Source organism: Ranitomeya imitator, chromosome 4 (assembly GCF_032444005.1).
Source record: "Ranitomeya imitator isolate aRanImi1 chromosome 4, aRanImi1.pri, whole genome shotgun sequence".
Classification (NCBI taxonomy): Eukaryota; Metazoa; Chordata; class Amphibia; order Anura; family Dendrobatidae; genus Ranitomeya; species Ranitomeya imitator.
Genome location: NC_091285.1, coordinates 515226699 through 515254086, shown reverse-complemented (window position 1 = coordinate 515254086; position 27388 = coordinate 515226699). Strand labels below are relative to the sequence as shown.

The following is a 27388-nucleotide window of genomic DNA, read 5'->3' as shown; positions in this document are numbered from 1 at the left end:
TTGGAACAAAACAAAATCCTCTAAACTGCATGCTCGCAAACGCCAGAAGCCTGACAAACAAGATGGAAGAACTAGAAGCAGAAATATCTACAGGTAACTTTGACATAGTGGGAATAACCGAGACATGGTTAGATGAAAGCTATGACTGGGCAGTTAACTTACAGGGTTACAGTCTGTTTAGAAACGATCGTAAAAATCGGAGAGGAGGAGGGGTTTGTCTCTATGTAAAGTCTTGTCTAAAGTCCACTTTAAGGGAGGATATTAGTGAAGGGAATGAGGATGTCGAGTCCATATGGGTTGAAATTCATGGAGGGAAAAATGGTAACAAAATTCTCATTGGGGTCTGTTACAAACCCCCAAATATAACAGAAACCATGGAAAGTCTACTTCTAAAGCAGATAGATGAAGCTGCAACCCATAATGAGGTCCTGGTTATGGGGGACTTTAACTACCCGGATATTAACTGGGAAACAGAAACCTGTGAAACCCATAAAGGCAACAGGTTTCTGCTAATAACCAAGAAAAATTATCTTTCACAATTGGTGCAGAATCCAACCAGAGGAGCAGCACTTTTAGACCTAATACTATCTAATAGACCTGACAGAATAACAAATCTGCAGGTGGTTGGGCATTTAGGAAATAGCGACCACAATATTGTGCAGTTTCACCTGTCTTTCACTAGGGGGACTTGTCAGGGAGTCACAAAAACATTGAACTTTAGGAAGGCAAAGTTTGACCAGCTTAGAGATGCCCTTAATCTGGTAGACTGGGACAATATCCTCAGAAATAAGAATACAGATAATAAATGGGAAATGTTTAAGAACATCCTAAATAGGCAGTGTAAGCGGTTTATACCTTGTGGGAATAAAAGGACTAGAAATAGGAAAACCCCAATGTGGCTAAACAAAGAAGTAAGACAGGCAATTAACAGTAAAAAGAAAGCATTTGCACTACTAAAGCAGGATGGCACCATTGAAGCTCTAAAAAACTATAGGGAGAAAAATACTTTATCTAAAAAACTAATTAAAGCTGCCAAAAAGGAAACAGAGAAGCACATTGCTAAGGAGAGTAAAACTAATCCCAAACTGTTCTTCAACTATATCAATAGTAAAAGAATAAAAACTGAAAATGTAGGCCCCTTAAAAAATAGTGAGGAAAGAATGGTTGTAGATGACGAGGAAAAAGCTAACATATTAAACACCTTCTTCTCCACGGTATTCACGGTGGAAAATGAAATGCTAGGTGAAATCCCAAGAAACAATGAAAACCCTATATTAAGGGTCACCAATCTAACCCAAGAAGAGGTGCGAAACCGGCTAAATAAGATTAAAATAGATAAATCTCCGGGTCCGGATGGCATACACCCACGAGTACTAAGAGAACTAAGTAATGTAATAGATAAACCATTATTTCTTATTTTTAGTGACTCTATAGCGACAGGGTCTGTTCCGCAGGACTGGCGCATAGCAAATGTGGTGCCAATATTCAAAAAGGGCTCTAAAAGTGAACCTGGAAATTATAGGCCAGTAAGTCTAACCTCTATTGTTGGTAAAATATTTGAAGGGTTTCTGAGGGATGTTATTCTGGATTATCTCAATGAGAATAACTGTTTAACTCCATATCAGCATGGGTTTATGAGAAATCGCTCCTGTCAAACCAATCTAATCAGTTTTTATGAAGAGGTAAGCTATAGGCTGGACCACGGTGAGTCATTGGACGTGGTATATCTCGATTTTTCCAAAGCGTTTGATACCGTGCCGCACAAGAGGTTGGTACACAAAATGAGAATGCTTGGTCTGGGGGAAAATGTGTGTAAATGGGTTAGTAACTGGCTTAGTGATAGAAAGCAGAGGGTGGTTATAAATGGTATAGTCTCTAACTGGGTCGCTGTGACCAGTGGGGTACCGCAGGGGTCGGTATTGGGACCTGTTCTCTTCAACATATTCATTAATGATCTGGTAGAAGGTTTACACAGTAAAATATCGATATTTGCAGATGATACAAAACTATGTAAAGCAGTTAATACAAGAGAAGATAGTATTCTGCTACAGATGGATCTGGATAAGTTGGAAACTTGGGCTGAAAGGTGGCAGATGAGGTTTAACAATGATAAATGTAAGGTTATACACATGGGAAGAGGGAATCAATATCACCATTACACACTGAACGGGAAACCACTGGGTAAATCTGACAGGGAGAAGGACTTGGGGATCCTAGTTAATGATAAACTTACCTGGAGCAGCCAGTGCCAGGCAGCAGCTGCCAAGGCAAACAGGATCATGGGGTGCATTAAAAGAGGTCTGGATACACATGATGAGAGCATTATACTGCCTCTGTACAAATCCCTAGTTAGACCGCACATGGAGTACTGTGTCCAGTTTTGGGCACCGGTGCTCAGGAAGGATATAATGGAACTAGAGAGAGTACAAAGGAGGGCAACAAAATTAATAAAGGGGATGGGAGAACTACAATACCCAGATAGATTAGCGAAATTAGGATTATTTAGTCTAGAAAAAAGACGACTGAGGGGCGATCTAATAACCATGCATAAGTATATAAGGGGACAATACAAATATCTCGCTGAGGATCTGTTTATACCAAGGAAGGTGACGGGCACAAGGGGGCATTCTTTGCGTCTGGAGGAGAGAAGGTTTTTCCACCAACATAGAAGAGGATTCTTTACTGTTAGGGCAGTGAGAATCTGGAATTGCTTGCCTGAGGAGGTGGTGATGGCGAACTCAGTCGAGGGGTTCAAGAGAGGCCTGGATGTCTTCCTGGAGCAGAACAATATTGTATCATACAATTATTAGGTTCTGTAGAAGGACGTAGATCTGGGTATTTATTATGATGGAATATAGGCTGAACTGGATGGACAAATGTCTTTTTTCGGCCTTACTAACTATGTGACTATGTTACTATGTTACTATGATAGACAGGAACAAATGTGATGACGGAAAATTCATTTATTTCAATGTCATCGTATTTTACTATACCTGCACCAAAGCAACTCCTTCTGTCCAGTTCAACCACCTACCATGATTTATCATGGATCTAGGAAATTATTAAATATCCAGTGTTCTAAAAAATGTTTGAAGAATAATACACAAGGTTGGTGAAGCCATGTGCAATATAGAGGACCCTGGGGGGCAGCATTAAAAATCATCATGGGTTTCAACTGTCATCACATTCCACAACTAAAAACAAAAAAAGGTCAGGATCAAATTTTTCTTGGCTCTCCTCTTCCAGCAAGTCATATTATATTCTGCCAACAGAAAAAAAAGTTCTTTGAATGTTGTACAGTTATATAAATGTAGGACACTAGCCGTGGTAGACCGCAAAGGCCAAGGTATTTATCTAGCACGAGGCTGGTTTGGCAATGCTTGTGTCTGTGCTTTGGAGTAGAGCCGGACTTATTCCTATGCTGCTCATAGTCACAAAGGCCAGCTCTAGACAGATGTAATGTACTGTATCCTTGTTCTGAAATTACAGCAGATGCCGAGGAAAGGCCGCGAAATTCCCTCCAAAGTCTGATAGATACAGTTCTCCAAGACACAGCCAGTTATATGGCAATGTCGTTCAAAGACTGACAGATGTCTACATGTGGACACAGAAGGATGAGTAATGACAGAATATATTCAGATGGAGGGACAATGATTTCATTCACTAAGATGAGTTAGGCTAGGGTCACATTGCATTAGCAGCAGCCCGTTCAGCACATATGCTAACGGGCTGCTGCTAGCGCAAGTGCCTGCGCTACATCACGCTACCGCAGATGGAGCTTCTGCTAGCTCCATCTGCGCTAGCAGTGATGGACCCGGAAACGCTGCAGCCAGCGTCTCGGGTCCGTCACCTCAATGACGGCACATCACTAGCGCACGCCCATACTGGGCGTGCGCTAGGCGATGCGTCCGACATTGCATTCAATGTTATGCCGCGGTGTAACGTACTCCGTTTAACGTTGCCCCTGAACGCAATGTGAACCTAGCCTAATAGAGAACTATGTTGACTTATTCAAGGAGCTGTCGAAGCTGCAAAAGTGACATAAACAGGCAGGTAAGTGATATAACTGATTGATAGAGTTCAATTATGCTAAGTTGTTGGGTAGCCGTTATATACCAGGTGGCAACAGGCAATTAAAAGATAGATAGATAGATAGATAGATAGATAGATAGATAGATAGATAGATAGATAGATTATTAAAGATAGATGGTGAGATTAAAGATGGATAGATGATATCATTAGACTAGAATCTGGGGGGAGGGTAGTTGTGTAAATGTAAGGAAATGGACATACTGCCCACGTTATAGTTGTAAATGTATCTTGACGTTTAATTTGAATTGTGATATGCATTATTAGTGAAGGAGGGTGTTGTGTTCTGTCCAACAGTAGGGAAAGTTAGAGTTAATATTTGGCACTAGCCCAGAGTAGAAGGGGCTAAAGTGCAGCTAGATCAGACCTTTGGTCTGAGAACTCAGCCGAATCACATAGGATGGGTGTCCCCAAAGCGATTGGAGACTGAGGCAGTGGATAGAGAGATCCTGAGTAGAGAGAACAAAAGAGAAGTGGCTCAAGGACAGGAGGGATTTACAGGAGACCGATCCTGAGACAGGACGCCTAGTAGTACAGCTCCAAGTTTATAACTTAGAGAATGTGAGACAAAGAGTACCTTGGGCGGGGATCCTAAGGCGTCAGAAGCAGAGAAGCTAAGTAACGGCCATAGTGGCAAACAAATTCTTTTAAGAGGAAGAGAGGATGGGAGCCGTGGGTTGAGAATAGGACTCTCAGTAACTGGAATATAGTATCATATTGCCGCATAAAATTAACATTAAATGGAATTCTGGTTACAAGTAAGCTGCGCAGCAGTACTCAATGTCAAATAGCAGCTGCAAAAGCATACAAGATATTAGGGTGTATAAAAAGAGAGATACCGGAAAGATATATATCTTGGTACTGTGTTAGCCAGTGGATAGAAAAATATTTAGAATTGAGAGTTCTCAGTGGTTGATACATTTTAATGGCTAAATGAAAAGATGGTAACAAATTGCAAGCTTTCGAGACTACTCTGTTCCCTTCCTTGCAACCAGAAAAAATGTAAAACCTGTCCACTTATAATGACCACGGATAAGATAAAGATCCCTAATTCATATCAGGACTACAAGATCCCTGGAACTTTCAGCTGCATCACATCTAATGTGGTGTACCTAATTATTGTACTAAATGTCCAACTGAGGGTCTGTATGTGGGGGAGACAGGGCAGAAACTGAGAACAAGGATGAACTCTCATCGCCATGCAATAAGAGAAAAAAGAATGGATCTACCTGTGGCAATACATTTTTGTCTCCCAAATCATAACATTATGGACATGAAATTACTTGTGTTAAAAGGTAGCTTCAAATCTAAGAGAGACAGAAGAGTCTGGGAATATAAGCTGATGATGACCTTTGACACTCTTAGTGCAGGAATGATTGTGTCGCATGGATTTATGTCTTTTTACATCAGTTAAGGAATTTGCTCCTCAGACCGTGTGGGGGCATCATAACATAGAACCAGACCCCAATCAAAGGACAATAAAAGATTCACACTCCTTATCTATGAACTGTTCCAATATTTATGGACATAACTGTTTATCACTCACATAATGATAATTCTGCTTCCTATCACCTGTCTTATATATGGCATTTTCTGTGCTGTGGTGTGCATAAATATGTGATTCTTAAGAATTTCTATTAAGGTACCGTTACACTAAACAATTTACCAACGATCACGACCAGCAATACGACCTGGCCGTGATCGTTGGTAAGTCGTTGTGTGGTCGCTGGGGAGCTGTCACACAGACAGCTCTCTCCAGCGACCAACGATCAGGGGAAAGACTTCGGCATCATTGAAACTGTCTTCAACGATGCCGAAGTCCCCGGGTAACCAGGGTAAACATCGGGTTACTAAGTGCAGGGCCGCGCTTAGTAACCCGATATTTACCCTGGTTACCATTGTAAAAGTAAAAAAAAACAAAACACTACATACTCACATTCCGATGTCTGTCACGTCCCCCGCCGTCAGCTTCCCGCACTGACTGTGTGAGCGCCGGCCGTAAAGCAGAGCACAGGGGTGACGTCACCGCTGTGCTCTGCTTTACGGCCGGCACTGACAGTCAGTGCAGGGAAGTTGACGGCGGGGGACGTGACAAACATCGGAATGTGAGTATGTAGTGGTTTTTTTTATTTTACTTTTACAACGGTAACCAGGGTAAATATCGGGTTACTAAGCGCGGCCCTGCACTTAGTAACCCAATATTTACCCTGGTTACAGGTGAACACATCGCTAGATCGGCGTCACACACGCCGATCTAGCGATGACAGCGGGGTGATCAGCGACCAAAAAAAGGTCCTGATCATTCCCCACGACCAACGATCTCCCAGCAGGGGCCTGATTGTTGGTCGCTGTCACACATAAAGATATCGTTAGCGGGATCGTTGCTACGTCACAAAAAGCGTGACGTTTCAACGATATCCTTAATGATATCGTTATGTGTGAAGGTACCTTTAGTCTATGCCTGATGAAGGGACTGGAGTAGTTTCGAAAGTTTGCAATTTATTACCATCTTTTCAGTTAGCCATTAAAAGGCATCAACCAATGAGGACTCTCACTTTTAAATATTTAAAAACAGAGATAAAATTCTGTGATCCTAATGTGTTGTTACTCCTTTATAAATCACTTGTAAGGCCACACCTAGAAGATAGGATCCAGTTTTGGGCTCCATGTTTTAAAAAGGATATTCAGAAGTTAGAATCAGTTCAAAGGAGGGCAACTAAATTATTACAAGGGATAGAAGAGGTTGGAAACTTTGGGCTTGTTTAGCTTAGAAAAAAAGACATCTCAGAGGAGATCTTATTTATAATGTTGTGCAGCGGGGTTGGTGCAGTGCAACAGATAGGCAGGGACCACATAAACGTTTAAAGTAAATGTCTTTAATGTCCAAAGAAACTCACAAATGGAAAGCAAATGGTATCCTCCAGATCGCAGCCGAGGCGTCAAGACAGTCCGTGTCAGAGATCGGTTGCTGTGGGGTACTGCACCGCCGTGTCATGCTGGGAGGTGCCAGGCTTATTTGCTTCCCTTGGCTCCGTGTTACTTTACACAAGCCGATGTCATCCGAACGCACTCCGATATACACTGAGACAGGTAATGGACAGGATGGAGAGATTAATCTCTCATTCTTCTCAGCACCTGTGATCCCATTCTCACACGCAAGAAGATCGGATCATAGTAAAATGACACTCAGCTCACGCTTGCAGCACAGTTTGAGCTGAGTGTCATTAGCATATCACATTTGATGCTCTCGCATCGTATGCTATGCAATAATATTACCCTGGCCTTAGACAACCATAAGTACTCTCACTGATATCATTTCAAGGAGAGTATTTCTGCTCATACTCAAAACTGAATAAACTGAGATATTTTGAAAATTTGGTTTCCATTTCTCATCATGCATATCACTAACATGTCTATCCTTCCTGTGATTTCCATCATTGCATGACTTTTCCTTTGTGGTGTTGCAATTTCACTGTTAAGGAGTGTAAATATGTATGTAGAGTGGCCTACTCCATAAAGGCAGCCATTTTCTGTCTGATCCTACTTTGACCTCAGTTTTCATCCCTTGTCCCTTCCTTCAGAGTTAGCACAGCTGTGTTGACTCATGGATCGCCATGTCTACATAGTAGTCTGTAATATGGACCGCTATCTGCAACTTTGAGAAATGAAGGGTCATCAGCCGGACAGGCAAACACAAAGTGAATGTCTGAAAACTACATTCTGTGACTCTAAAGAGAATGGTCCTGGAAGTTTCACATTGTCTTGGGCTGCGGTACCAAAAGTGTCTTTCTTGAAGTGTAACACTTACTATCATTTTGTAAAATGTCTTATATGTTGTAGATGCTGTATACTATTGCTGATCAGAGGGGTCGGGCCCTGAGACCCCCACTGATCAGTCACAACAGTACTCTGAAGTGCACAGCTGCTGTACGAGCAGCACATATAGAGAGGTTTATGGACTCTGGTTTATGGTCTATATATCCGTACAAGTCTGACATTGAATCTACAGATCCATAGATACTGCTGAGCCCGTACACCGCTATATGCGCGCAGGTCATTCAGGAGCTGTGCATTTAGGAGCGGTGTTTCGTCTGATTGGTGAGGGTCTCAGGACCTGGAAACCCAATGCTCAGAAACACTATGCAGCACGTACCATATCTGAAAAGTTTTACAAAATGATTGCTGCATTTTATAGAAGAGGTTTTATCTGGAAAACTCACTTTCAAATAGTCTAAAAAGAATTTCTGAGTTATTAGCTAGAGGTCCCCTGTTCAGGATGCTCATCTTTAAGTCAGAGAAGAAAGATGGACACCATGCAATACTCAATTTTTTAGTTACGGCTACAGGGAAATTGACATGTAGGTGACTCTGCTAACAAATAAAATAAATACAGTACATGAGCGCCGTGGTCACATCAGTTACTATGCACTTCTATAATAATGCCGCTCTACCAAAGCCACAATATGTACCAAGGAGCAGAGGACTGTTTAGCTAGTTAGAGCGGTGACTGAACCCGCCCCAGTGTCACCCCCGATATGGCTGGAAGCTGAACGCTGCTGGGAAGATTACATTTTATTTTCTCTCGGCAGTGGGACCGGCACCGCACAGTGTCAGGACTCAATTAACCTGCAGATGAACCCCACATCTGCAAGTTAATTCACATGACCGCTTCCCTTTAAGTACAAGTTTTCATGCAGAAGAAAAAATTGCAAATTATGGTGCATGCCATATTTGTGAAATAAATTATTAATAAAATAAAATGATGTTCTCCACTGGCCTCCTGTGGCACTGCAAATTTACAATTGACTGCGATGTGCAGCCAGGATCTTGCTCGTGCTGCACATGGTTTGGGCAGCCTGCATCAGGTGACAGGTTGCCTTTAAAAAGTCATATACAGTTAACGTTTAAGTGCATTGGGGGCTTGTTGATGTACTTGAAGTCCAGTGACTTGCCCCCAATGTACGGTCATGCTATTTTGCATGTGGTTTCGCAGATTGACTTTTTCATCTCTGGCACATTAGATTACTATAATACAGGTATAATTTTTATTTTTTCCTGGGACCTATACAGCAATACTGCTACTCTTAGTAGCAGTATCATCTTTTCAGATTCTCTTTAGGCCCCTGTCACACATCAGCTTTTTGCCGTCAGTCACAATCCGTTGGCTCGACGGATCAGTCGCAGATTGTGAAAAACTGATGCGACAGATCTGGTTTTTGGATGGATCCGACTAGCAGATCTGGCTAATTGGATCGGAGCATGTTCCGTTAAAAAAACGGAATCCGTCATCGGATTCCATCATTTGACGGATATGGCGCCATAGGCTTCCACTCTAGCAAACGACAGATGGCAACCAATCCGTCTCTGTCCGTTTTTTTACGTACACAAAAAACGTTACTTTGTCTGTTGTCTCCGGCCGCCGGACAAACAATTTTCGACGGATCTGGAGAACGACGGATGAGACGTGAGGCCACAATCCGTCGCTAATACAAGTTTATGAGAAAAAAACGGATGTGTGAAAGGGGCCTTAAGGCTGATTTATGAAATGCCAGTCTTAACAAATCCCAGTGTACATTAAAACGCATCAATACTTGATGGCCGAAACTGTGTAACTTTACAGTATATTTAGGGCTCCTTTAAATGGGAATCAGAAAATGAAATATTTTACATATTTTTATTTATCAGGTTTTTGCATTTCTTTACTTATTCTTTTAATTTCAAAATTTGTATCACAATCTTTATTAAAAATAAAAATGAGAAATCTTTCTACTTACAGTAAACTCCATCGCCACTTATTTAGTTATTACTTATTTTATTATTTGTTTAGAGATTGGTTATTTGCACAATGTTTTTCCATAATATGCAGATTTTAAGATAAATGATTTAGAGTAAAAACATCATAACTTTACCCATACCAAGAAGGTTTTCGAATCCTGTGTATCACCTAACGAGCTGCAGTAAATGACGCAGGATGTAGACGACAGTTCGGTATGGCGTACGGGGCAGCTAACACATTGTACATTGTTATTTTCAGAAGAAAAACAAAGTTTCTGGAGAATGTTCTAATCCTGCTGAGATTACTGGGATAAATAGAAATTCTACTTACGTTGGCTGATCTGATGCTGTTCTAGTCTCCTCTAGTTCCTGTGCTTGTTTTAGCCACGGATGTTTGGCTTCTACAGGGAACTTTTCTAGCAGACACAGAATGCAGCACTTCAATGCATGACAGATATGTTACTTATCAACCAGATGAAAGGGACGACAGGCACATTTATTGAAAGTGAAGTTGTCTTACCTCTGGGTTTATAACATGGAACTGGTACAATGCATTCCTCCTTTATATGGGGCTTCAGCTGAGGGTTGCAGCCTCCGGTGTGTTGTCCACGATGATCATTACATAATACAACCCTATAACGCAAGCCTCTTCCACATGTCACGGTGCACTGAAAACAGAAAAAGATGTGTGATAGTGAATACTGATTATTCAGATTTATCCAATGATTTCCTATGTAAGAAATCCAAGAAGTATCGTTTCTCCTTGCGGATATTGACATGCTAAGCATGCCGAGATGAGGAGACTTAAAGCCGCAATGCTCCTCTGGGAAATATGCTAATTATACAAATTGTCTCTTCAAAGAGGAAGAGAACTAGAACTCTAGTGCCACCTATCGGAAGTAGCAATCCTAACAGTCAATGTCGACCCCTTAACGAGCCTTGACACATGGCTTAGGATATGGTAGAATCTATCTAAATATGGTCAGAACAGCTTAGGCGATAGAAGTAATAATTTACAGCTCCAATAAAACTAATGCATAAAAATCACATTTGAGATATTAATTAACCAGTAAATAAACAAATTTAGGAGAGGAAAAATCAACAGATATTCTGAAAATTTTTAAGCAATATTTCAACTTTTGTTGCTTTTATGTTAGCACTGTACTTTGGTCGCCCCAAAAAAAAGAAACTGGAGTAAATTATAGCAAAAATCCAATCCAGCTCACAGATGGTGTAGATTTCTTACTCTAGTGCAACGACAGCGGAAAAAGGCCCTGCGTTCATTAACATGCCTGCCCCTTTTAATGAAGTGGATCCATCTCACATGAGCAGAGTTTTCAATAGGACTGGAATAAAGAGGACTAGCCAAAAAGAATGAAAAGAAGAGAAATGTCTCCGATCTAAGTCTGTACAAATTACCTGTGACCATTCCAAAGCCATCCACTTAGGACAATCAAAGAGGTTGCAGGTCTGCATGACAGATGGCTTGGGGGCATACATGCACTTCCATTCCTCTACCTGAAGAATCTCTCCATGCATTGTTTCCTCTACACACACAATGCTACGTCTCTGAATGCCCCCGCCACAGGAAACTGAGCATGCAGTCCATGGATTATACTCCCACCTGCAACACACAACACATGTACAGCACATGAATACTATTTATTAGCAATACAGATTGATTTAGGGCAAGGATCAGCAACCTGTACAAATCCAGCATGCCCAGCAGGCACTGACAGAGTCCTGTGCCCATTGCTTCTAAAGCTAATGGTATGGCTTTATAGGTCCTAGTGCAACAATAAAAATAATACGTCTTTTGTGGTATATAACACTAGCGAAAAAAGGGGAGTATTGACACCAAAATATGATAGAAAAAGTATACAAATTTTATTGATGACACAAGCATGGAGGACTATAACAACTCCACCATGCGAAGAGGAGGAAAAGCCAACCGGTACACTAATGGTAAAGCACGCTAATACATGTACGACACCGTATCCAGGATTATACGATTTAACTTTATACAGCGCCTATATGGCATCGGAGGGATGTTCTCTTTTTGCTTGTATTCCTCTGTATCCTGGTTCATTATTATCCTCTGAACCATTTGTCCAGGTCGTACATGTATTAGCTTGCTTTACCATTAGTGTACCGGTTGGCTTTTCCTCCTCTTCGCATGGTGGAGTTGTTATAGTCCTCCATGCTTGTGTATGTATATGTCATTTTTCTTTATATGTATTCATCAATAAAATTTGTATACTTTTTCTATCATATTTTGGTGTCAATACTCCCCTAGTGTTATGTACGTGTATTTAGGAGTGACACTCTTGTGTATATGACTTTATGGTTTGACATTAGGGAGAGCGCTTTTGGTGGATTATGACCATGCTCTCGGCCACTTATTGTATTAAAAGCTTAATGATTATTGTTTTCGTCTTTTGTGGTATGCAGATTTACCAGTATTGATAAAACAAGCGTTAAAGCAAAATTTAAATTAGAATGGAAGTCTATCGACATGGCCCCGACGCATGTCAAGTCTAATTAGCATATGGGTTTAAATGATGGAATGGCAATGGCAATAATCTTTCATTTTCATTATCTTACTAGGACCTGTACAGCCATGCCACTATTTTCACTTCCAGTCAGGTTTTTTTTAATATATATATCACTGGTGGACGCGGACAGTAAAGGTCCTGTGTGCAAAAATAATACATAAGCCCTTAGAAGTCCATCACATTGCACAATTCCACCTTCTTTGGAGGTCAAAAAGGGCCCCTTTACCTCTTGGGCCCCTGTGCAGCTGCACAAATAGTGTCTGCTCCTGTTATATATGTTGAAATCATGTAAATAGAATAAGGATGATAGACCCTATTTTCATTGAAGGTCACCATTTTGATCTGTTGTATAGTTACATAGTTAATATAGTTGAAAAACATGTCCATCAAGTTCAACTGAGGGATAAGAAATGATCAAGTGAAGAGGCACAGGCACCAACATAATGCATGATCCGGTCCACCCCAAATGAGCTACTCTTTCCCTCCAATCCCAATTGTTGATCCAACGGATAAACCACTAAGGAAAGAACTTTACACTTTTCCAAAATGATTTATGTTACTTTCATCATAAAGTATCTAAGCCCTTATTGAAACCATTAAAGATTCCCACTGTGACCAAAAGTAGATTATTCCACTGATTAATAGCTGTTATGGTATAGAAGCCTGTTTTCCGCTGGAGATTGAACATGTTTTTCTCCACATGGAGGGAGTGTTCCCTTGTCTTTTCAGATGGGTTTAACATGAAACAGCTTTTGACCATACTCTTGGTAAGGGTCATTTATGTTCCTGTACTTGTTAATCATGTCCCCCCTTAGACATCTATTCTCAAGACTAAATCAATGTAATTATGTTAAACCTTCCATGACTAAGGGTACCGTCACACAGTGCCATTTTGATCGCTACGACGGTACGATTCGTGACGTTCCAGCGATATCCATACGATATCGCTGTGTCTGACACGCAGCAGCGATCAGGGATCCTGCTGAGAATCGTACGTCGTAGCAGATCGTTTGGAACATTCTTTCGTCGCTGGATCTCCCGCTGTCATCGCTAGATCGGTGTGTGTGACACCGATCTAGTGATGCGTTCGCTTGTAACCAGGGTAAACATCGGGTTACTAAGCGCAGGGCCGCGCTTAGTAACCCGATGTTTACCCTGGTTACCAGCGTAAATGTAAAAAAAAAAAAACAGTACATACTTACATTCCGGTGTCCGTCAGGTCCCTTGCCGTCTGCTTCCCGCACTCACTGACTGCCGGCCGTAAAGTGAAAGCAGAGCACAGCGGTGACGTCACCGCTGTGCTGTGCTTTCACTTTACGGCCGGCAGTCAGTGAGTGCGGGAAGCAGACAGCAAGAGACAGACACCGGAATGTAAGTATGTAGTGTTTGGTTTTTTTTTTACGCTGGTAACCAGGGTAAACATCGGGTTACTAAGCGCGGTCCTGCGCTTAGTAACCCGATGTTTACCCTGGTTACCCGGGGACCTCGGCATCGTTGGTCGCTGGAGAGCTGTCTGTGTGACAGCTCTCCAGCGACCACACTACGACTTACCAACGATCACGGCCAGGTCGTATCGCTGGTCGTGATCGTTGGTAAATCGTATAGTGTGACGGTACCCTAAGAGTTGCCATGCCTATTGTCAGTTTTGTGGCTCTTCTTTGTACCTTTTCTAGCTGCAGGGCATCCTTTCTATGAATTGGCACCAAAAGTGAACTACGTATTCCAGATAAGGTTGTACTAATGCTTTGTAAAGTGGCAGTATTACATATACCTGCATCTTTTAATGTAATTTCCTATAAAAAAAAATATTTAAAGTAATCTACAAGCAAAAGTACATGATGTACTAAAAAGATATTTAATGAAGAATTTAGGAAAATGATTGTGGACCAGCAATTGTTACATACCTTGGCAGGGGCTGGAAGTGGTCATAGGGCATTATCTCCTTAAATCCATCACTGAAAACATAAAAGAGAAGTATACCTTGAGTTATTTCTCCTAGGTAAGAATAATAATCACCAATTTGTTCACCACGCCATCCTTAATCATTAAATGGAATCTGTCACTAGGTTCAGGGCTACTAATGCACCAATGTGTCATTATGGCACTAAGTAGTAAAAGAATTCATACAAAACTAAGAGGATCTCATAATAAGTGACTAGTGGTAACACACATTGCCAATAAAGCCAAGGACAGTACACACTGCTTCACTGCCAGCGGTGGACTTACCATTGGTGCAACCTGTGCAGCCGCAAGGGCCCAACATTAATGGAAGTGAAGCCAAAACAACACCCTATATGAATTCACAAAACTTTTCCAAAAACAAAATAAAATAGCTTCCAGAAAGACAGCATCAGACTGCATTGACTTTTACACACACATTTAAGACATTTTATTATTATTCTGCATTGCTTATATAGCACTATTATATTCCACAGCACTTTACATTTATTATGATCTTTGTTCCCAATGGAGCTTACAATCTTAATTCAGGCTATCAGTATGTCTTTGGAGTGTGGCAGAAAGCTCGCACAAACACAGGAAGAACATAATAACTCCTTGCAGGTGTTGTCCTTGGAGGGATTTGAACCCAGGACCCTAGCACAAAAAAATCAATAGTGTTTACTGTTTACCACTGATCCACCATGCTGCCCATATTTACTTACCGTATTTTTCGGACTATAAGATGCACCTTTCCCCCAAAAAATTTGTGAGGAAAATGGGGGACGTCTTATAGTCCGAACACTGGCTTACCAGTGGGTTGCGGCAGTGGTGTAGCAGCTTCCTTTCACCAGGGAACCGGCGGCAGCAGAAGTGTGGCGATGCTGAAGCTCGGTGTCGGCGGTGAGCAGTGCGGAGTGCATCGTTGATTTTTCTGCGGCTATCTTCCTGAAGCTATGGGCCGCAGGAAGTGGCGCGTGCACTGACTGAGATCTAGGCTGGGCCTCTCGTGCTCCATTTTTCTGAGGCTCTGGGCTTCAGGAAAATGGCCACTGAGAAGCCAATGATGCACTCGGCTCTGCTCACTGTGGACACCGGGCTGCAGCATCATCACATTTCTGCCGCCAACATCCTGAGGACTGGACCCTGTTCCATGCAACGCACACTGCCTTACTGCCGACACCGGACACTCATCGCTGGGATACCCCAGGACTGCAGCATTGCCCCACTTCTGCTGCTGCTTGCTTCCTGAGGAAGGGACCATGCCTCCTTTGACCCCGATCTACCACCACCGGCCCTCAGGTAAGATACCTTAAATTCGGACGATAAGACGGACCCCCACCTTATAAAAAAATTTTTTGGCTATTTTCCACCCCAAAATTTGGGGTGCGTCTTGTGGAAGGCACTGTCTTATAGTCCGAAAAATACGGTAGTTGCTGCTGGATCACATGATAAAACGTTGACGATGGACCTGTCTACATCCGGCGACTACTTTATTGAAAATCAGCATACTTTTTTAACAGGGAAAAACAACAGCACAACCTTCATTAGAAATCAGTTTTAATATTATTTTCCTTCATTTTAAAAGCACCATTATAATAGGCAAGAGCAGGACTGTGCATTAAATAGTACAGTAGTGCAAACACTTACTTACAGCTCTGGCAAAAATTAAGAGACCACCACATCAAAACCCTGTCATGGGCAGCCCAATCTCCAGATCTGAACCCCATTGAAAACCTCTGGAATGTAACAAGAAGATGATGGATAGTCACAAGCCATCAAACAAAGAAGAACTGCTTAAATTCTTGCGCCAGAAGCAGTGTGAAAGACTGGTGGAAAGCATGCCAAGACGCATGAAAGCTGTGATTAAAAATCATGGTTAGTCCACAAAATATTGATTTCTGAACTATTTCTGAGTTAAAACATTAGTATTGTTGTTTCTAAATGATTATGAACTTGTTTTCTTTGCATTATTTGAGGTCTGAAAGCACTGGCTTTTTTTAAAATTTTGACTATTTTTTTTGACTATTTTTCTTTTTCAGAAAACAATACAAAATGTATTGCTTGGAAATTCGGAGACATGTTATGTCAGAAGTTAATAGAATAAATTAACAATTTACATTTTACTCAAAAATATACCTATAAAGAGAAAAATCAGACAAATTGAACATTTTGCAGTGGTCTCTTCTTTTTTGCCAGAGCATATCCTACCCATCAGGGGGACAGAGAGAGAAAGACAGTTGTGAGGACCTTACCGAGACGCACAGCAGGGAGGTACTACAACACCTAGGCGCTAGAGGAAGGCTACTGATTTCCACCTGGATAAGAGGACTCTGGATTTGCCTTCAGACCCGCCAGACTCTGTCTGCCCTGTGATCTGGTGCTTTGGACTATGGATGCTGAACCTTCAGTAAAAAGCTAAAGAGACTGCACCCTTGTGTCCTCGTTCTTCACTGCACCTCACACCATCCACCATCTACACCTCTGGGAAGCCCTGGGGATATACTTCACCTGTGGGAAGGTATACCATCTAGCTGCCATAACATCACCCCAGTGGACCCCTAAGCAGCGTCGGCCACCCTGACCGAATACCACAGGTGGCATCATGAACATTATCCCTTTAAAGACCTTTCCCCCCTTTTATCAACGGACGCCCCTAGGGCCACGGACCGGGTCAGCCACCGTGACATCCCCCTTAAGAACCAAAGGGCCCGGCTCCGAGTTCCCCACTGCCCTACTGGGAGCGCTCCAAAATTTTGGCATCACGAACAGGATCTACTTAAGCCTGAAAATCGGGTCGTGTGTGCCTAAGAACTGTGCCAGAATTGTACTTGAACTGCTTAAAGACTGTGTATTGCCATTTGCCGCCAAAATTCCCACCAAAACCGCCGCCATTACACCACCACGAGGAGTGCAAGAGAAGAAGAAGGGCGTGGCGTTGTGGGCGTGAACAAACTGAGAATGCGAAAAATAATGGCCGCCCAGTCTAAATATCTCTGCACCTTGAGGACATGTCCGTCAGCAGCCGAGATCCGCCTCCTGATCCTCAATGGCGGGCGGTGACAAAGAAATAGAAACCGCCCATGGAGGAGAGAGCGGGAAAAGGGCAAGGAGGAAACGGACATTGTGACCCCCAGGTGCCCACATGGGGATGCTCCGACCCAGCGCAGGCCCCTGTTGCCAGAGGAGTACTTAGACCTATCACCGCTGGTGAATATGGCCTTCTCGGAGTCGTTCACGGAGGGGCCTGACGGCCAGCCCCTGGGCAACTGGGTGGCAGCAGCAGAGTCTCAGAGGTTGGCCTTCTGCAGGAGGATCGCTCCAGAGGGGACGCGTCCCGCACCGCCGCTAGCTACGGTGCTCTCATCCGTGGAGTGGACCGACAGCGGTGGAGCCCGCCCACGTGCAGGTACCAGACATGGTCGCATCCACCTGTCCTCCATGTCTGCTCTGTCACCTGCTACAACTGCTGGAACCCTGATGGCTCCGCCACCAGGCCATGGGTCGTGGGAGCATGACCTTAGGGTCCTTCCCTGGGGAGAGTACTGGCAACACCTAATAGCTGAGTGGAGGGAGGAAGCAGAACAAGAGGCCCGGGGGGACCTGCAGGATGACTTTTCACCAAAATGGGGTGTTGTCGTGATCGTTCACCCGCAGAAGGGAAGGGGCTTCATCCAAGAAATCGGGTTGCCAGTGAGGGTCCACGTCACACGGGATGAAGTGGAGCCCTGCTTCGGAGAAGACTATGCGGGCCCAGACTTGTACCCCGGGGATGCCGTGACATACATCTGGTACCAAAATGGAAACGGTTGGTGGGCTCGGGATGTCCAGAGATGTGCAGCTCTTCTGGTGACACCCAGGGCCCCAGAAAATGAACCCGTCACTGAAACAGCAGCCGCGGCCCCTGTTGTGGCCGCCGCTCACGACCAAGCTACTCAGACTTCTTTTGTGGCCCTGGTTTCTAACCTTCCCAGGCCAAGAAGGGTTGTGTGCCAGGTAAAGCCCTGGAAGCCATCCAAATAAGCCTCGAAATAAAGAATGTAAATAGTTCTAAAAACATTTCTTTTGTCTTCCTTTGAACCCGTTTAGGGTTAAAATTTAAAGGGATCCCCTGTTTAAAAGGATCCTTTGTTTACAATGTTACCTTTTTCCTTTTTGCGTTAAAGAACTGCAGAATCATGGACTGTTGCATGATCACAAACTGTCCACTGTACATAGTTTGCACCTTCTTAAAGGTGCTTTCTACTGGTTTTACAAAAGGAGGCTTTTACAGAGACTGCCTCTTAACAGAAACTGCTGTTAATCTTGCTGTAAAAACTGCTTTGCTTTACAGACCTGAAGAAAAACCCGTTGGTGTGGCAGAATTCCGGGTCAGGATTACACGTCTTGTAGCCCACCCAATACCAACGTTGGGGGTTCGTCACGGGTCCTGTTGTGAATTCTGTGGCTGAATTCACTCCTGTGGTCACAAGTGGTACTGCAGCTTCTGAGCTTCCTCCCTCAGGTGTTCTGGTGAGCTCGTTAACTGCTTCATTACTTAACTCCGCCTGATGCTGCTATCCTTGCTCCTTGTCAATGTTTCAGTGTTGGATCTGAGCTTCTCCTGATTGTTCCTGTGACCTGCTGCTCTGTATAGCTAAGTGCTTTTTGCTTTTTTGTTGCTTTTTTTCTGTCCAGCTTGTCTTTTGTTTTGCTGGAAGCTCTGAGACGCAAAGGGTGTACCGCCGTGCCGTTAGTTCGGCACGGTGGTTTTTTTTTGCCCCCTTTGCGTGGTTTTGCTTTAGGGTTTTTTGTAGACTGCAAAGTTCGCTTTACTGTCCTCGCTCTGTCCTAGAATATCGGGCCCCACTTTGCTGAATCTATTTCATCCCTACATTTTGTCTTTTCATCTTACTCACAGTCATTATATGTGGGGGGCTGCCTTTTCCTTTGGGGAATTTCTCTGGGGCAAGTCAGGCCTATTTTTCTATCTTCAGGCTAGCTAGTTTCTTAGGCTGTGCCGAGTTGCCTAGGTAGTTGTTAGGCGCAATCCACAGCCGCTTTTAGTTGTGTTTAGGATAGGATCAGGTGTGCAGTCTACAGAGTTTCCACGTCTCAGAGCTCGTTCTTGTATTTTTGGGTATTTGTCAGATCACTGTGTGCGCTCTGATCGCTAAGCACACTGTGTTTCTGGATTGCCTTCATAACACCTGTCATTAGCAAACATAACAGTACAAGGAGCCAAACTAATGATTCTCAATAGAGGGAAAGAAAAAGTTCTGACATCATTTTTTTTTTTTTTCTGCTCTGTGTTCACTTTTTTTTTTTTTCCCCTAGACATTTGGGTGATTCTGGACACAGGTGTGGACATGGATATTCAGGGTCTGTGCTCTTCAATGGATAATCTCGTTATAAATGTACAAAAAATTCAAGATACTATTGATCAGAAATCTATGTTAGAACCAAGAATTCCTATTCCTGATTTGTTTTTTGGAGATAGAACTAAGTTTCTAAGTTTCAAAAATAATTGTAAGCTATTTCTGGCCTTGAAACCTCATTCTTCTGGTAATCCTATTCAACAGGTTTTGATTATTATTTCTTTTTTGCGCGGCGACCCTCAAGACTGGGCATTTTCTCTTGCGCCAGGAGACCCTGCATTGAGTAGTGTCGATGCGTTTTTCCTGGCGCTCGGATTGCTGTACGACGAGCCTAATTCAGTGGATCAGGCTGAGAAAAATTTGCTGGCTTTGTGCCAGGGTCAGGATGATATAGAAGTATATTGTCAGAAATTTAGGAAATGGTCAGTACTCACTCAGTGGAATGAATCTGCGCTGGCAGCTTTGTTCAGAAAGGGTCTCTCTGAGGCTCTTAAGGATGTCATGGTGGGATTTCCTATGCCTGCTGGTTTGAATGAGTCTTTGTCTTTGGCCATTCAGATCGGTCGACGCTTGCGTGAGCGTAAATCTGTGCACCATTTGGCGGTACTGCCTGAGGTTAAACCTGAGCCTATGCAGTGCGATAGGACTATGACTAGAGTTGAACGGCAGGAATACAGACGTCTGAATGGTCTGTGTTTCTACTGTGGTGATTCCACTCATGCTATTTCTGATTGTCCTAAGCGCACTAAGCCGTCCGCTAGGTCTGCCGTCATTGGTACTGTACAGTCCAAATTCCTTCTGTCCATTACCTTGATATGCTCTTTGTCGTCGTTTTCTGTCATGGCGTTTGTGGATTCGGGCGCTGCCCTGAATCTGATGGATTTGGATTATGCTAAACGTTGTGGGTTTTTCTTGGAGCCTTTGCGGTGTCCTATTCCATTGAGAGGAATTGATGCTACACCTTTGGCCAAGAATAAACCTCAATACTGGGCCCAGCTGACCATGTGCATGGCTCCTGCACATCAGGAAGTTATTCGCTTTCTGGTGTTGCATAATCTGCATGATGTGGTCGTGTTGGGGTTGCCATGGCTACAAACCCATAATCCAGTATTGGATTGGAATTCCATGTCGGTATCCAGCTGGGGTTGTCAGGGGGTACATGGTGATGTTCCATTTTTGTCGATTTCGTCATCCACCCCTTCTGAGGTCCCAGAGTTCTTGTCTGATTATCAGCATGTATTTGAAGAGCCCAAGTCTGATGCTCTACCTCCGCATAGGGATTGTGATTGTGCTATCAATTTGATTCCTGGTAGTAAATTCCCTAAAGGTCGATTATTTAATTTATCCGTGCCCGAACACGCCGCTATGCGCAGTTATGTGAAGGAATCCCTGGAGAAGGGACATATTCGCCCATCGTCATCACCACTGGGAGCAGGGTTCTTCTTTGTAGCCAAGAAGGATGGTTCGCTGAGACCGTGTATTGATTACCGCCTTCTTAATAAGATCACTGTTAAATTTCAGTATCCCTTGCCATTGTTATCTGACTTGTTTGCTCGGATTAAGGGGGCTAGTTGGTTCACTAAGATAGATTTTCGTGGTGCGTATAATCTGGTGAGAATCAGGCAAGGAGATGAATGGAAAACTGCATTCAATACGCCCGAGGGTCATTTTGAGTATCTAGTGATGCCGTTCGGACTTGCCAATGCTCCATCTGTGTTTCAGTCTTTTATGCATGACATCTTCCGTGAGTATCTGGATAAATTCCTGATTGTTTACTTGGATGACATTTTGATCTTCTCAGATGATTGGGAGTCTCATGTGAAGCAGGTCAGAATGGTTTCCCAGGTCCTGCGTGCTAACTCTTTGTTTGTGAAGGGATCAAAGTGTCTCTTCGGTGTGCAGAAAGTTTCATTTTTGGGGTTCATCTTTACCCCTTCTACTATCGAGACGGATCCAGTTAAGGTCCAAGCCATCCAGGATTGGATTCAGCCGACATCTCTGAAAAGTCTGCAAAAGTTCCTGGGCTTTGCTAATTTTTATCGTCGCTTCATCTGTAATTTTTCTAGCATTGCCAAACCATTGACCGATTTGACCAAGAAAGGTGCTGATTTGGTTAATTGGTCTTCTGCTGCTGTGGAAGCTTTTCAGGAGTTGAAGCGTCGTTTTTGTTCTGCCCCTGTGTTGTGTCAGCCAGATGTTTCTCTTCCGTTCCAGGTCGAGGTTGATGCTTCTGAGATTGGAGCAGGGGCGGTTTTGTCACAGAGAGGTTCTGATTGCTCAGTGATGAAACCATGTGCTTTCTTTTCCAGGAAGTTTTCGCCCGCTGAGCGTAATTATGATGTGGGCAATCGAGAGTTGCTGGCCATGAAGTGGGCATTCGAGGAGTGGCGTCATTGGCTTGAAGGAGCTAAGCATCGCGTGGTGGTATTGACTGATCATAAGAACTTGACTTATCTCGAGTCTGCCAAGCGCTTGAATCCTAGACAGGCCCGTTGGTCGTTATTTTTTGCCCGCTTCGACTTTGTGATTTCGTACCTTCCGGGCTCTAAAAATGTGAAGGCGGATGCTCTGTCTAGGAGTTTTGTGCCCGACTCTCCGGGTTTATCTGAGCCAGCGGGTATCCTCAAGGAAGGAGTCATTGTGTCTGCCATCTCCCCTGATTTGCGGCGGGTGCTGCAAAAATTTCAGGCGAATAAACCTGATCGTTGTCCAGCAGAGAAACTGTTCGTCCCTGATAGGTGGACTAATAAACTTATCTCTGAACTTCATTGTTCGGTGTTGGCTGGTCATCCTGGAATCTTTGGTACCAGAGAGTTAGTGGCTAGATCCTTCTGGTGGCCATCTCTGTCACGGGATGTACGTACTTTTGTGCAGTCCTGTGGGATTTGTGCTAGGGCTAAGCCCTGCTGTTCTCGTGCCAGTGGGTTGCTTTTGCCCTTGCCGGTCCCAAAGAGGCCTTGGACACATATTTCGATGGATTTCATTTCTGACCTTCCCGTTTCTCAAAAGATGTCAGTCATTTGGGTGGTCTGTGATCGCTTTTCTAAAATGGTCCATCTGGTGCCCTTGGCTAAATTGCCTTCCTCCTCTGATTTGGTACCTTTGTTCTTTCAGCATGTGGTTCGGTTGCATGGCATTCCTGAGAATATTGTTTCTGACAGAGGTTCCCAGTTTGTTTCAAGGTTTTGGCGAGCCTTTTGTGGTAGGATGGGCATTGACCTATCCTTTTCCTCGGCTTTCCATCCTCAGACTAATGGCCAGACCGAACGAACCAATCAGACCTTGGAAACATATCTGAGATGTTTTGTTTCTGCAGACCAGGATGATTGGGTGTCCTTTTTGCCGTTGGCTGAGTTCGCCCTTAATAATCGGGCCAGCTCGGCTACCTTGGTTTCTCCATTTTTTTGCAATTCTGGGTTCCATCCTCGTTTCTCTTCAGGACAGGTTGAGTCTTCGGACTGTCCTGGTGTGGATTCTGTGGTGGATAGGTTGCAGCAGATCTGGACTCAGGTAGTGGACAATTTGATCTTGTCCCAGGAGAAAGCTCAACTTTTCGCTAATCGCAGACGCCGTGTGGGTCCCCGACTTCGTGTTGGGGATCTGGTTTGGTTATCTTCTCGTCATATTCCTATGAAGGTTTCCTCTCCTAAATTTAAACCTCGTTTTATTGGTCCGTATAGGATTTCTGAGGTTCTCAATCCTGTGTCTTTTCGTTTGACCCTCCCAGACTCCTTTTCCATACATAATGTATTCCATAGGTCGTTGTTGCGGAGATACGTGGCACCTATGGTTCCATCTGTTGAGCCTCCTGCCCCGGTTTTGGTGGAGGGGGAATTGGAGTATATTGTGGAGAAGATTTTGGATTCTCGTGTTTCTAGACGGAAACTCCAGTATCTGGTTAAATGGAAGGGTTATGCTCAGGAAGATAATTCCTGGGTTTTTGCCTCTGATGTTCATGCTTCCGATCTTGTTCGTGCCTTTCATGCGGCTCATCCTGGTCGGCCTGGGGGCTCTGGTGAGGGTTCGGTGACCCCTCCTCAAGGAGGGGGTACTGTTGTGAATTCTGTGGCTGAATTCACTCCTGTGGTCACAAGTGGTACTGCAGCTTCTGAGCTTCCTCCCTCAGGTGTTCTGGTGAGCTCGTTAACTGCTTCATTACTTAACTCCGCCTGATGCTGCTATCCTTGCTCCTTGTCAATGTTTCAGTGTTGGATCTGAGCTTCTCCTGATTGTTCCTGTGACCTGCTGCTCTGTATAGCTAAGTGCTTTTTGCTTTTTTGTTGCTTTTTTTCTGTCCAGCTTGTCTTTTGTTTTGCTGGAAGCTCTGAGACGCAAAGGGTGTACCGCCGTGCCGTTAGTTCGGCACGGTGGGTTTTTTTTGCCCCCTTTGCGTGGTTTTGCTTTAGGGTTTTTTGTAGACTGCAAAGTTCGCTTTACTGTCCTCGCTCTGTCCTAGAATATCGGGCCCCACTTTGCTGAATCTATTTCATCCCTACGTTTTGTCTTTTCATCTTACTCACAGTCATTATATGTGGGGGGCTGCCTTTTCCTTTGGGGAATTTCTCTGGGGCAAGTCAGGCCTATTTTTCTATCTTCAGGCTAGCTAGTTTCTTAGGCTGTGCCGAGTTGCCTAGGTAGTTGTTAGGCGCAATCCACAGCCGCTTTTAGTTGTGTTTAGGATAGGATCAGGTGTGCAGTCTACAGAGTTTCCACGTCTCAGAGCTCGTTCTTGTATTTTTGGGTATTTGTCAGATCACTGTGTGCGCTCTGATCGCTAAGCACACTGTGTTTCTGGATTGCCTTCATAACACCTGTCATTAGCAAACATAACAGGGTCCCTCGCATCACGTCGCCTTTAAATTGACTTGAATATTGATGATGTGATTGTTTGCACTGCCTAAAAAGAAGACTTGACTTTGCCCTTAAAGGGAATGTATATTCGTTGCACTTTGCTAAAAAGTTGATATATTGTAGAAGTAATGTGATAGATAGTGAGCTAATGCAATAAAGAGAAAGAATTAATTTAAATTTAGATAGTAATAATGTTTACATAGCCAATAGTATGTAGAATAGGACATAGTTTGAAATGATGTACTTTGAATAAAATTGAAGGAAAATGCAGTGAGCCCGTGGGGGTAGATAGACAGTCCTGCATGTGTAGAAGAATAAAGAAAATGTTGATTTGCACTTTGAGGTTTTATAGTATACCCTCAGAGGGTACTTGCACTTAGTAGATAGTATACCTGTACGGGTAATCGTGTTTCATAGCTGTAACGCTCGCGCCGAGACTGGTTGTCGCGGGCGTCTGGGGGTGTGGCCCCACTGGACCACAGACCAAACTTCACTGGAAGGGGCGTAACTAAGTAGCTTCCTAGGTGTCCGCTGGAGCCTCTGATGGTGAGGTCAGACTTGTGCAATAGGAAGTTACCAGGTGCCACTCCAGGGTGGAGTCTGACTGTGGATGCTGATCCCACCGGGGACGAGACACAGGCAGGCAGGTACGACTGAGACAGTGGCTGACGGATGGGTATGGCAGAGGCCCTGATGGGCAGACTGGTTTGGAGGAGGATACAGGCAGATAGACGGGCGCGGCTGGCATTCTGGCAGACAGGCGGGCACGGCTGGCACTCAAGCAGACAGGGTTGAAACTCTGGTAGGAACTGGTATACAGGTGGGTGTATGAAAACAGGTAAGAACCTGTCCAGACTGGGGAGTATATGGAAACAGGTAGAGACCTGTACGACAAGTTGCTGAACAGAGATAGAGCAAGAGCAGATGCGAAGCAGAACCACAGGAGGCGGAGTAAGAGCAGGAAGGAGAAGGCAGAGCTAAGAGCAGAGAAGGAGAAGGCAGAGCTAAGAGCAGAGAAAGAGAAGGCGGAGCTAAGAGCAGAGAAGCAGAAGGCGGAGCTAAGAGCAGAGAAGAAGGAAGAGCTAAGAGCAGAGAAGGAGAAGGCGGAGCTAAGAAGCTAAGAGCAAAGTAACAGAGTGTAGAGCAAGGTCAGAATGAGGAGCAAAGTCTCCGAGAGCAGAGCTGAAAGCACAGAACCACAGGTTGTGATAGAACTGGGCAGAGAGAAACAGAGCCACAGACAGTGGCGAACAGAGCAGAAAGATAAGGCGGAGGTATATGCAGCAGAATGGGAAATGACTAAAGACAAAGAAGGAGCAGGAACGGACACAGACCAGAGTTCAGACAAGAACGGACACACAAACAGAACACAGATTAAGGCCTGCAATTGCAGCCCTTTGAGACAGGAAACAGACACGACCTGGCAGCTCAGTAGCAAGTGCTAACTGAGGGAAATAGTTTGCACAGGCATCCTCCAATGGGCTAGGATGCCTTAAGTATCAGAGGCCTCAAGGCTATTGGCCAGGAGCACCTTAGGGAGGTGCACACAGTCTCAATAAGAATCCAGAGCTGCTGGCACCGCCCCCCTATGCACACAGCCAGGAAGTGTACACAGAGCAAGCGGCCATGGAACACAAGGCATCGAGCTGGCGGCAGACAGATCTCACAGCATGGCACAGGGTGAGTGAGTTGATGTAATAGGCAGGAGGGGAATGGAAGGCCATGCAGTGATGCCGGCAGGGTTGTTACAATAGCTAGTTAATAATTGTTTCCTACTTGACTTGAAGTCACGCGCACAATTTAAATATGTTATTGTTTGCAACGTTCAAGTGTTTTCCCATCTCCCATACAGGGATGCAAAGTTAAATTAATTTGTTTTATAGCATTTCAAAAATTTGCATGTCTTTTTGCTAATGTATTGTTGTTTTCTTTTCCCAGTCCGGGAGTACTGGATTCAACGGGGGGGAAGAGGGGTCCGGGGGGGGGGGGAGGGGGGGTTCAGTGCAGCGCCCCAGGGTCCTGGTCACTGCAGTAATGACATTCTTCCACCAGGGGGAGTGATGTTACATCTGATGGCAATGAAGGAGATCACTTTACCAGGTATCACAAACCACACAACACACTTCACACTCCAGTCTGCCAGGGTGAGCAATGTTTCTATTTATTAGGGCACTCCTGTTATGGACCTGGTGGTTAGGAGCACCCGGAACGACCTGATGGTTAAACTCACACAGGACAAGCTCTGGGAAGTGGGAGCTCTGCTGACCGCAACCCCTAATCCTATCACACAACTAGAAATAGCCGTGGAGCGTACCTAACTCTGCCTAGATGCCTCTTCACAGCCTAAGAGCTAACTAGCCCTAGAGATAGAAAATAAAGCCTACCTTGCCTCAGAGAAATTCCCCAAAGGAAAAGGCAGCCCCCCACATATATTGACTGTGAGTTAAGATGAAAGTCACAAACACAGAAATGAAACAGGTTTCAGCAAAGGGAGGCCAGACTTACTAAACGGACTGAGGATAGGAAAGGTATCTTTGCGGTCAGCACAAAAAAACTACAAAAAGACCACGCAGAGTGTGCAAAAAGACCTCCGCACCGACTCACGGTGCGGAGGTGCCACTCTGCATCCCAGAGCTTCCAGCTAGCAAGGCAAAATCATGATAGCAAGCTGGACAAGGAAACAATGAACAAATAATTAACTAGCAGGGACTTAGCTTCTGCTGGAGTAGACAGGTCACCAGAAAGATCCAAGAGCGAACTGAACCAGTACAAGAACATTGACAGCTGGCATGAAGTAACGATCTGAGTGGAGTTAAATAGAGC

The 27388-nt window shown here is 44.1% G+C and overlaps 1 protein-coding gene across 1 annotated transcript in view; it reads right to left on the bottom strand.

The window, feature by feature from the left end:
- ADAMTSL3 (ADAMTS like 3) overlaps nucleotides 1-27388 on the bottom strand; it is an 810189-nt gene that overhangs the window by 212753 nt on the left and 570048 nt on the right. The window contains exons 12-15 of the mRNA XM_069766101.1: nucleotides 14324-14374; nucleotides 11284-11488; nucleotides 10385-10532; nucleotides 10196-10280 (exon numbers count right to left, since the gene is read on the bottom strand). Coding sequence (XP_069622202.1) covers nucleotides 10196-10280; nucleotides 10385-10532; nucleotides 11284-11488; nucleotides 14324-14374 — 489 coding nt within the window. The remainder of the gene's footprint in view (nucleotides 1-10195; nucleotides 10281-10384; nucleotides 10533-11283; nucleotides 11489-14323; nucleotides 14375-27388) is intronic.